Here is a 12,257-nt window from a genome sequence, read left to right as displayed (position 1 = left end):
CAGGCACTGGATCGTTTGCTCTAGACTGGGTTATTTATATACTGCCGTCATATTGCTGAATGAGGCGTTAAACAACAAACAAACACACAAACAAGCGACGTTTAACAAAAATAATCCCCGTCAGCATACAGCAAAAGTGTGAAAACACAATAGTTACAATAGTTAGAGGAAGAAGGAAAATGTCGTGGGTTTGAAGAGTTAATTGGGTGTTATATTAAAGGAAAAAATGTATGCATAACAATTTGTAATGGAAAGAGAAACGAGGAAAGTGCCGAGTGTTTGAATATCCAATGGACACGGCACTCTCCTTGTTTCTCTTTCCATTACAAATTGTTATGCATATTAACTTCCTTTATACATACCAATTACAATAGTTAGAGGAACAACGGAAAAGGCGTGTGTTTGAAGAGTACATTGGATGTTATGGTTATAGGAAATTTATATATATAACAATTTGTAAAGGAAAGAGAAACAAGGAAAATGACATGTGTTTGAATATTCAGTTGAACGCTAAATGTAACGAAAGTTGTTTACATACCAAGTGAAACAGTAAGAGAAACACCGACATTGCTGTGTGGGAATATTTAATTGAACGTTATATCAAGCGAAAGTGTATATTCATAACAGTTACAATATAAAGAGAAATGAGGAAAGTATTGTTATCTTTTATGACTTAATATCAATGTTAATTTATAAATACATGTAACTTTGACACAAGTAGTGAAGCTTTTAAGTCTGTAGAACCTTTCCAATATTGGTTGAAGCCAATATAGTTTCGGATTTCACGGCAACACTGACACAAACCACTAGGCCCGAACAGCCACGCGATAAAAGGCGAAGCAAGAGCCACGTCCGGTTGACAGAGCCAGTTAGCTTTGCAGCTGCGTCCGGTAAACTGCAGTGCTGCCGATTTCACTCATAAGGGTTGTCTACGTACTACAGACTTGTGTCTTAGAAATCGTGAAAACCTCACCAGGTCCATCTGAAGTACTTAAAGAATTGTTCAAGAACATTAGCAGAAAATAATCCTGTGCACCATAAAAAATCAGATAGATTGCATGATAATTATTCATCTTGTCATCATCACCCATGATGGCCCCGAAAATGCACGTGCATTTTGGTCAGAGCTTGAATAAAATCCCATAAGGACGTGTGTAACTGTCCGTAGTCATCCCAGACCGTCGATTTACGTCATATTATGACTGCGGTGCAAACAACTCGGTAAACATACTGTACCAAGGCTTGCAGTTGCTGCAGTCTGTTAACATACGTGCTGGAAACAATGTTGCAACTTTTACGACAAAGTAGACCTCAAATCACAATAACAAGCGACACAGAACATCGGCTATGTTAGCATGACCCGACAAGCGTCCTTGTGCTTTAACCATAAAAGTTCAGGGCAAACATGAGGTAGAGCAAACTTCATTTCTTAAATAAGGTATGTTTTATTCCATCAAGCTTCTCTGGTTACTCTGTTGTTTGTTAACATGGCTCCAATTGATCAGTTCGCTTATTTAATGCTGCATGAAGAGGTATTTCTAGGCCTTGCAGTTGCTGTAAACACTATGCTCATAGAAGAAAACGTCTTCCCACTCATTTGTCCTCAGTCTATCAACACACTTACTGATGAAATAAATTAAATATATATATATACAACGAGCAAATATATTCCCAATAAATGGTTTTAACATGTATTGATATTGAAGCATGTTGTATCTTATTGTATCATAATGTTATAATTGTGTCTCATAGACCTTTTAGGCCGGACGCAATATCATATCGTTGTGATAATTGTATAAATTCGAATGCAACCGGATGACACATTAATAGCATATCATCATATCTTATTACCGTATGCAACATACACCGATTGACACATTAATAACATATCATCGTATCTTATTACCGTATGCAACAAAAAGCGTGTGACACATTAATAACATATCATCGTATCTTATTACCGTATGTAACATACACCATGTGGCACATTAATAACATATCATCGTATCTTATTACCGTATGTATCATAAACCGTGTGACACATTAATAGCATATCATCGTATCATCACTACCGTATCTCCATTCCGTTGTGTACCCATGTCTCATGTGTTGAACACACGTGTAATGGGGATTAATGATAAATACCGTGTGTTCATTGGATGTTACATTTAAAGGAAGTTTAATACATACCAATCTGTAAAGGAAAGAGAAAAAAGGAAAGTGTCGTGTGATATTCAACAGAACGTTAAAGTTAACGGAAGTTTGCATACATGACAATTGTAACAGTTAGAGAAACAAGGACATTGCTGTGTGTGCATATTTAGTTGGACGTTATATTTATCGGTCGTGTATATACATAACAATGGCAATAGTTAGAGGAACGAGGAAAGTGCCGTTCTCTTACATGACTACATATCAAACTTACGTGATAAACGACCTGTAAATGTGACACGAATAATGAACCCGTTAAGTCTGTAGAAATCTTATCATAATGATTGATAACCAGCTTTGCTTCAAGTCCTTGTTCGGTTATAATGTAGTCAGCTGTGGAATAATGTTTGAGGATGCACAGTGAAACAATTACCATCCATATACCATTCATATAAATGAAGTTTTAACCACAACCACACTTCCGTCACTGTAAGTTCACGTAACTTCAACATTCAGGTAGTTTTGTCATTGATTTGTTATTTCTTAATGCCGTTGTAACACTTCGGACTTTTCGGATTTCACTCATCTAAATTTTAAAGCTTGTGTGTCATCGCTTGTGTGAGATCGTGGTCCATTGGTTTCCTTTGTTTACATACATTACATACATACTTGACTAAATTGAAAAAAAATCCAAAAAACACAAAAAAACACTAAATTAAAATGGTCAGATTGGATTGTTCAGATAATCAAAATTTTCGTCATATTACCCACGATGACGCTGAAACTTTGTGTAAGAAATTGGTCAAATATTAAGGTTTTTTTTTAGTCATATTGAAATCAGTTCAAAACAGAGTGACAGATCGGTAACACCAGAGACCGACCTCGCTGTGGACGTCAACTTTGCCAACCCGCAGCATCCCTGGCACAAATGACTGAAATAAACGCACACAAAATAACTTCAAGTACGATTTCGAAACCCTGACATCCTTCCGGCTTCCAGTCAGTCAAATGTCAGTCTAACAAATGGATAAATACTACTTTGCTTTAAAAATTCAAAACTTACTTACATTAACATAAACTGATCATAATTTGTTCTTTATAATGAATCCCACATTTGGTTTCACACGTACAAAAACCAAAGGCAGTCCTTTTCAGTGACAGTATGACCCCTGAAGATCCGGGTTAGAATAGGTCTTCAGGAACCCAGGCTTGCCGTAAATGGCGAATCTGCTTGTCGTAAGAGGCGACTAACGGGATCAGATGGCCAGGCTGTCTGACTTGGTTGATGCATGTCATCGTATCCCAATAGCGTGGATCGATGCCCGTGATGTCAATCACTGGATTGTCTGATCCAGACTCAATCATTTACAGACCGCGGCCATAAAACGGGAATATTGCTAAGTGCAGCGTTAAACAACAAACAAACAAACAAACAAACAAGCAAACAAATCTAGTTTTAACAAGTCTGGTTCTGAGAATGTTGACAAAAAGTTAAGTTCTACTCGAGTTGGTTCTATAAATACTTCTGCATATTGTGGAAACACAACTCTGAAGTACAATTTTAGCAGGAGGGTTCCATGTCTCTAGCAGATTTACGAAAGTCTGCACACCTTTGTTTACGTTAACATCTACATTCAAGTCTATTATTTTACATACATCAAATATAACCTTATAGACCATATATTTACGAAAGCATTAACATTAAAACTGTAGACAACACTACGAAAACAGTAACATCGTTCAAATCAATGTACCAGCATCCTCTATTCTAGAGTCAACTAATCTTGAAACAGTAGTCCGTCAGCGTTTGTGGCCTTATCGTTTTCGAAAACAAAGCTTGGAATTTATACATATATGTGCAAAACTTACCGTATTATTCTCTGTAACCTCGACTTTCAAAGCTGGTATTTTTAAAACCTGATGTACCACCTTAAGGCTGATATGTGTCTGACAACGGTAAACATTCTTTGAGTTAATCATATTTAAACACCGAGTGATTTATAAAATGCATGACAGTAGGTGACTACTTAAATATTGATACAGTATGTGTGAACTGATGTTGAGGTCAAGTCGTGGAATAATTTTCTACATAACAAAGTCTCCATTAGAGTATCGACTATACCATATCCATTGTGCTTATAACAAATGCAGTAAACGGGGGTGTGGTGTTTACTTTGACAGATTGAGATATGTATACGGCGAAATAGACACTTACACTAGCAATGCTACAGAGGAACACAACGACCACATAGACAGCTACTATGACATTATCAATAGTGAATCGAACCAGGAACAGAAAACTTTATCAGCACAATGATATGGCAATGATAAGAGTTATTGAACAATTTACCGTGTCACATTTGGATCAGTATAACGTTGTGAAAACAGTTTATCTTCATGCTTCGTACAACTGCGATCGACAAGGGGAAATCACAAAGTAAGTGCCACATTCCTACAAACGATCCGTATTCGTATGGGCTGTGTTTCATGTAAAGAGATAAATAGATAGAGAGACGGGGAGAGGGAGAGACAGAGAGAGAGAGAGAGATAATGAGAGAGAGAAAGAAAGAAAGAGATAGTGAGTGAGTATGGTCTTACGCTGCATTTAGCAATATTCCCGCAAAATCTCGGCACCAGAAATGGGCTTCACACATTGTACCCACGAACTTTAACCACTAGGCTACCCGACCGCCTCTGCAAAAGAGAGAGAGAGGGAGAGAGAGAGAGAGAGAGAGAGAGAGAGAAAGAGTGAGAGAGAGAGTGTGTGTTTGTGTCTGTGTGTGTATGTGTGTGCGTGTGTGTGTGAGACAGAGAGGTACATGCAATGATACAAAGAATGACACAAACATATTCCACGCGCACGCACACATAGTTAGTTTAGTATTGATTACATAATTACTAACTCACAACACTGCATATTTACTCTCCTTCTTGATTAGTAGATTAATACTAGTAAGTAACATACATGCCTATGTAATAGTGATAGCGTCGAAGTGTTTATTAACCAGGGATATCGTGTGTACTATAAATGTAATCGGTAGTATTAATTACTGACATTTCTGAAATGTTCATATTAATCCTAGCTATGTAATAATAGACAAACGTTGATGTAGTCTTCTTATATTTCCAGATGAAGCATTCTGTCATCCTGAAGGTCTTTCTCCTCTCGATACACACCATCTTCACATTTCACCTGGCACAGAGTGGTAGGTGTCTGAAATAGGTTAATGCTAAATATCATGGTTATCCCGTCATCTCCGAGCTGATAAGGTTACAAACAAGACAAACTATGTGAACACGTTTCTTCTTGATTGCATAATGTACTGTATAGACAAATTGTGAACGAGGGTATGAACAACTATAACAAATGTTTGTTTGTTCGTTGTTTGACGCCGCATTCAGCAATATTCCCGCTATATGACGGCGGTTTGTAAATAATTAAAACATGTAAGATATGCTTACAAAATGATGTTGCATTTTCCTAATTACTTTTTGCTCAGATTCACCTGCAATAAACTGTCCTGACATAGCCTACTTGGGTACCTCTACCAAAATTACCTGTTCCACGTCTGTCAACTTCAATAATACCGTTTACTCCTGCCCATGCGGAGTTGCACCACAATGTCAGACGTCAGGCTGTACCAATGTAATAGGATATAATGCAAGCATCATCAACCAAACACAGACTGAACTCACGATAATCAGTGTGCAGCCACAACATGCAAGGAACTGGTCATGTTCTGATGGAAGAGCATTTGGAACAAAGTTTTGTCATCTTGTCGCTGCAAGTAGGTAGAAGTCTTTATCCATTTATACATGCATTTTGATATGCAATTATACTCATTTCTAGTTCGAACCACCTCCGTGGGCAAGTGGTAGAGCGGAAGGTCCGGGATTCGATTCCCGTCCGCGTAATACCAAATGACGTTAAAAGATGGTACTTGTTGTTACCCTGTATGGCGCTCGGCATAAAGGGGCTAAAACAACTGTTCGGCTCGGAGTCAGTATACTGTGTGTGGCCTAGACTGACCTAGACATAGTCAAATTGTTGTAGGGATATGGTGGGTAAAGATGAATAGGATGTGTGTGCGCGTGTGTGCATGCGTGCATGCGTGCATGCGTGCGTGGGCATACGAGGGTTGGCGTAGACACGCACACACACACGTGCAATAATCTTGAAGGAAATGCTAAATACCACTCCATATATTTCAAACTCTCTCTAATTAGTGTAGGATATTAGTTTGCGTCTCAAATGAGATTCTAGAAGGAACATTGTCATGTTGTCGCAATGTCTCCTTGTCAAAATTTACCAAATCGCGAGTATGCGACATTTTGTCCGTTTGTCGCATTGTCGTGTTGTCGTATTTTCGCGCTTTAAATACTATTTATGACTTTTTCCCCAAAGGTAGCAATACTGCATTGCTGAAGGTTGAAGGTTATCGACATGTCGCCGAATCTAAAATGTGTAAAGAATGCTATAAAATGCTCAACTATGCGACAACGTGACATTTTGTTAATGTCGCGTTGTCTCCATGTTCCATTAAATGGTCCGCATTTGAAGTAAATTAGTTGATATACGCATGCGCAGAAATTATGCTTCTTTTCAAACCCCAGTGGCCTTTCGTAAGCTAAAATTAATATTAAACCAAAGTACCAACGGCAATGTGGTTTGCTTTTTTAAAAATAAATACAAGTCTTGTAGCGTTTCCAAATACTTCAACTATCCTTATTGTAAGTGACGTTTATCCTCTAAAGGAAATGTGTTTTCACAGCAAGCAACAATCTCTTTGCATTTCTATGATATTTTGATCTGGTCTCCAGCAACATTTCAAATGGTTGAGGGACATGGTTGGCCCAGTCGTTTTAGCCGGCGTAATTGTTTGTGTAGAGTTGCGTTTCCTTGGCGCAAGTGAAAGTATGAATGTGGTTTCTAATCCCAGCACTGATCACATGCATCACTTAAGACCTTCCTCTAAACTCAGACGTTATGAAATAACGGAATTATTGCTCAAAGCGGCGTTAAAAAACGAACTCGATCACTCACTCAAATCGAGAATTTTCGAATGACTATGATCAAGTGTTCAAATGCTGATTCGTCCTGATTATGTTTTTTGGTTTGTCAGTGCTGTACCAACGCTACGTCTAAGGCCTGCACCACATTCAGTAACCTGAACTGATATGCATTTAAATACTTTTTTCACACATTTTATAAACTGCACTTGAAACATGAAGCAAACGTCTAAAATATAATTTCAAGCGCGACAATGGTAAAAATATCGCATTGTTTTGCATTTTGACAGCTTATTGTGATTTGTGTAAAAGCGACAATGCCACAATGCAAAAAAATGGACAATGTCCCTTCTACGATTCCTTACATGAGCATGATCTTCATGACTGTACCGCTTATAATTGAAATGTTGTAATTTATTTAATCAACTTGATATATTTATTTACACAATGTTAAACATGTAGATTGTTATGATTGAGACATGTATACGGTTATGCAATATTTCATGTTTTAGAGATTCCCTCGGTCAACATAACCAGTGATGTGGATGCTGATTCAGTGAATCTGGGTGACAGAATATCACTCACAGTGGACATTCGAGACTACCACTGCTCTGATGCTTACAACTTAACACTACAGATCGGGAGTGTCACCTATACACGTGAGACTTGGAGGGACGCTACCATCAAAAACCTGTCCATCAATGTGACACAAGCTCACTTCGGGAACGTTAACCTTGTGTTTGTCTGTGGTAATCACCAGTGGAATATTACTCCTGGAGGTGTTAACGAGCTACAGCCGAACAGTAAGTATTATTCATGTCGGTATTCAGCTGCACGTCAAATGTCTTTAACATAATTAGGTCAGGGGACTCGGACATGTTTATCCATTGCATACATGCTAAGTGCTAAATGTAACCCTTAACACCATTTGCAGGGGGTAATGTTACTTTATGTTGCTATGTATTGCTAGTTGAAGTCAAACGTCCTAGGTTAAATGTTTACATGTGCGTAAAATAAGTACAATACTGATTCTTATCGTAAATCATGTTTCTTTTACATCTGATTGTTTATTTGATACCAATGCACGTTTCCTTAAAATGAAGTGTTGTTTAAAATATTTGTATGGAGGTTGCATATTTGCAACTGCGTGTTATGTTAACATGAACCGAGCCACGCCAGCTGGTTGTTAAGCATATTTAACTGAAAAAATGTACGCCTGACAGTTAGTGTAAGTTAACACCACAAAATCGTTTTCATAATGATAAGAAATCTTTACCCAAAGCTGAGTCCTATTCATGATTCCGACAATATCACAAGAATGTCTCTATCAAACAGTGATGAACCAGTGGTTCGGGAAAAAATGAGCGTATTCTGCCCAACCGGTTGCACCCATTACAAAGACATGCAATAAAAGTCAAGCGTTTGCCTAAAAAAAAGAGAATACATGGTAAAAGTCAAAAAAGGGTATTGCCTCCCATTGATGCGCCTAATATGATAATGTTCTCCACATGTCAACCATAAATATCATTTGAAAGCCTACTGAAAGTAAGATACACTAAGATATCTTAGCACATCTTACAATCCTTCAGATACCACATTTTATCAGTTAACGATAAATGAAAGTGAACAGTTCAAAGGCAATCACTGCAGACATGTTCACGCACATCCCATATGTCCCCTGTATTATTTCTACAATACACATACGAAGTTCTAATCTTTTCAGTGTGTAAAATCATCGGGGTGTCAAATACGGAAATTTAATCGTGTCATACAATGTTATCTTTTGTTGAATGTTAAACATGGATGAGTAAACATAATACTTGTGTGTGATAGTAGCAATGGAGAAAAGAGACTCACAATGTTGCTGCATGTGCATGACAAAATACCCTCCTGATAACATTTTTGCTCTGTTCTCATTCTCACAAACATTACCTAAGCATTGCAGGTGTTCCTGGATTTTTTTGCATGAATATATATTTCACGTCAGAATTTTAGTGATTTTTCAGCTGGACAGTGACAACATTGTATATAGTTCCAGTTGTCATCTGTTTCTAAAAGAGTGGTGTAACTACATACAGGTTCATCGCCGAGACAAATTGTTTCTGTTTGCCTTTCGCGGCAATCCATCGTTCCGCCCGCTGGAGTAACTGCCCTTTATCAAAGGGAAGCTACTATTATCCCAGCCTATATGCCGTCATACTTGTTTAACTGGAGCCTGCCCTTCACATACATGTGTGTGAGTGTGGCTGCTTTTCTAGTCCGGGCTAATGCCGATTTTATAGTGCTAGGCAACTTGAGATCCCATGCGCAGTTTAACACTGCACCTTTCTGGCCCCTTACTGCTGAGCGAGTTTTAGTTTTGATAAACTTTCTTCGTTTTTCATTGATAAGATGTATATGTCTGTATTGATATGATCATTTCTTTATTTCGATTTTTAGAAATTGATAGAATTTCTTTGTCTGTTCTGTTTATATACATTTCAGTCGCTGGTCATCTCTAAGAAATAGAGTATGCTTGGCCTTGCTATTGCATCTTACCTAACTTTGGCTTTATGAGTTTTGGAGACATTAATCTTTTAATACGTCCTGGCGCATATGGTGTTTAATGTAGACTTTGTGGATTGATTTATGTTGGAGAGGCCGAACAGGAATTATCGACAAAAGTCAGCATAGATCGGGCATCACCAGAGAGGTTTCCAATTGTGTCTACCAAAATTTGCATTCTGATTATCCCCGAAAAAAGAAAATCACTGGATTCGACTGATGTGTACAGAAAGGTCATATGGTTCTAATGACAAAATTAAAGACAGCCTCTTTGTAATTAGCAAACTGCCAACGTCAATGTATTGAGTCTATGTCCTGCCGCACAAAGATGTCGACAGGACTTTTGTTACAAAACGTGATGACAATAGATCAGTGGAGCTTCAAAAGTTGTATGGATGACATGTAGGGGACATTTCTAAATTTGACGCATAAGTGACAAGAATGAAAGTCCCAAGCTGTTCCATAATTTATGTTTGTGACGTGTACCACCTGTGGGGCAGGATACGCGCACCTTTTCACGAACACCTGGTGTCATCACTATGTAAATGTGGTTTATAAACACATGCTCGTGAATAATACAATCTACTCTTTTCAGTGTGGAAAGGGTTTTGTCGCTTTTATTATTTTTCTTTCTAACATTTAGTTTATTGCATAAGAACGCAAAACACTCCAAGTTCAAACGATTTTGTAACATACACATAACAGTCCCATGTTCTATATCATTTAACAAAACCTACTCCAACGATGTGTTTATACAACTTTTGTAATCATTATCTGGTTGATCTGTATCACTTAACGAGTCGTAGTACCTTACTCTGCTCACAGTTGGGATACAGTTAATTAAGAGGGTGCACCATCAATCGACGAAGCAGCATGCGCATGTGACACTTCACGCAAACAAACTAACACCTACGCATATGGATTAATTTGTCCGAGTGAGTGTCGTGTAATTGTTGAGAAGTGATACATGGCCCATAATTCACGTCATCTTTAAAACTGTACCGTTCGAAACACTTTACAGTTTTTTTGTCTAAAATAAATGTTGTCTTTGAGCATGTAAGAAACGCAAATTATTTACTGAAAACCATTGTATTTAAGAGACAACTATTCTGTTACAGGAACTAATGTACCAACCACTCTCTCCGTAGGAGCTCCGACAACCGAAATCCCTCCAAAGGATGTTTCAACTCTATTGGTAGTTGCAGCAGGAGTTACTCTGGCAGTCATCGTCATACTAATTATCACCATCGCCTGCTGCTGTTGCTGTTGTAGAAAAAAGGTAAATCCATCTGAACCACGTCAATCCAGTCTTCCCTCTGAGTCAAATACGGCTTATTCCGAAGTGGGTATAAGTTTTCAGGACGTTTGTAAAAGCAACGGCATGAACGGCAGTTCAGAGAGCTGCGCAACCCAGTGTTCGGTCATGACACTCAGAGATACTAAAGATCTGCATGATAGCATGGGGAACGGGGAAACAATATACGACAGATTGTACATGAACAGATAGACTGTCTGCCACTGCCAATAAAACCAAGCAGAACGTAACCGTACCACTGTTTGGCGATGCACAGAGTAGTAACGTTGGGGTTATACAATAATTATGATGGATCAAACGCAGCAAATTAAATTTTATTTTGAAGATAGATGTAGCATGTTCATAACAAGCTGGTTTTGTTTTTACTTTGTAAGCTCATATATGTATTCAACAAGAGAATTTATCCTAGTAGTGCAGAAGAGGGGTTAACATAATACGTCAATGATTGCTGTTCATTCTCATTGAAATCTGCACGTGTGATTTCGTTTTCCTTTTTGTGGAAACTGGTAGTTGTAAATTTGTTAGCTCGTCACCTGGAGTCAGCACTGCAAGCAAGCACGTTATAGCTCTTTCTTATCTCATTCGCAACCAAAAATAATTGTACATCCCCTATCATTTATTCACTCACCAATTGTTTTTGTTTTTTCAAAGTTGCTTGCAATTGATACATTATGTTGTTGTTTTTATGTTTATAACTTTCTTTTCATTATTGTTGTTTTGTTTGTATCATTATTGATGTGTATTGATGTATTTCATATGTTTAACGTGGTTTTGTGGTTTAACGCCTCACACAGCAATGTATCAGCTTTATCATGGTGGTGTGTAAATAATCGAGGCTGGACAGGAAAATCCAGCGACTGACATCATTAGCATGGATTTATGCAAATCGGGATATGATTACATGCATCAACCAAGTCAGCCAGGATGACCACCCGACCCTGTTACATATTCATGTGCCATTGAAACGGGTTTAAGTGATAATGGCTTCAATAAACAAACATAAATGTTGAAATAATATAGATTAATATGATTAACACTAAGGTGGTCATGCAATGGACAATGTAAATTTAATGACTCAGTTAATAGCATATATCTATACTTAACTGGGATGTTGTATTTTTGGAAAGTGTTATTCGAATGAGTTTTAACAGCAAGCTACGGTCTGGTAATGGTTTTCCAATTGGTTACTGATACCACACATGTGTTCGGTATGATAAATTTGCCAACTTCAATTGTA

At 37.8% G+C, this 12,257-nt stretch overlaps 1 protein-coding gene across 1 annotated transcript; it reads left to right on the top strand.

Moving 5' to 3' along the window:
- The first annotated feature begins 4,527 nt into the window (after positions 1-4,527).
- LOC139456996 (uncharacterized) lies at positions 4,528-11,212 on the top strand. Its single transcript, XM_071238454.1, has 5 exons — positions 4,528-4,588; positions 5,282-5,357; positions 5,652-5,939; positions 7,674-7,964; positions 10,824-11,212. Exons 2-5 carry the CDS (start codon positions 5,282-5,284, stop codon positions 11,210-11,212), a joined length of 1,044 nt encoding a protein of 347 aa, XP_071094555.1. The 5' UTR covers positions 4,528-4,588.
- The last annotated feature ends 1,045 nt before the right edge of the window (positions 11,213-12,257 follow it).

This window comes from Haliotis cracherodii, unplaced genomic scaffold, assembly GCF_022045235.1.
Source record: "Haliotis cracherodii isolate W230 unplaced genomic scaffold, xgHalCrac1.p SCAF_12, whole genome shotgun sequence".
Lineage (NCBI taxonomy): Eukaryota > Metazoa > Mollusca > Gastropoda > Lepetellida > Haliotidae > Haliotis > Haliotis cracherodii.
This window is presented reverse-complemented; position numbering and strand designations above follow the sequence as displayed.

Coding starts and splice junctions, on each gene's coding strand:
- LOC139456996 (XM_071238454.1), top strand. CDS start 5,282: ATGAAGCATTCTGTCATCCTGAAGGTCTTTCTCCTCTCGATACACACC. Junction 5,358..5,651: donor ATTTCACCTGGCACAGAGTG/GTAGGTGTCTGA, acceptor CTTTTTGCTCAG/ATTCACCTGCAATAAACTGT. Junction 5,940..7,673: donor TTGTCATCTTGTCGCTGCAA/GTAGGTAGAAGT, acceptor TTCATGTTTTAG/AGATTCCCTCGGTCAACATA.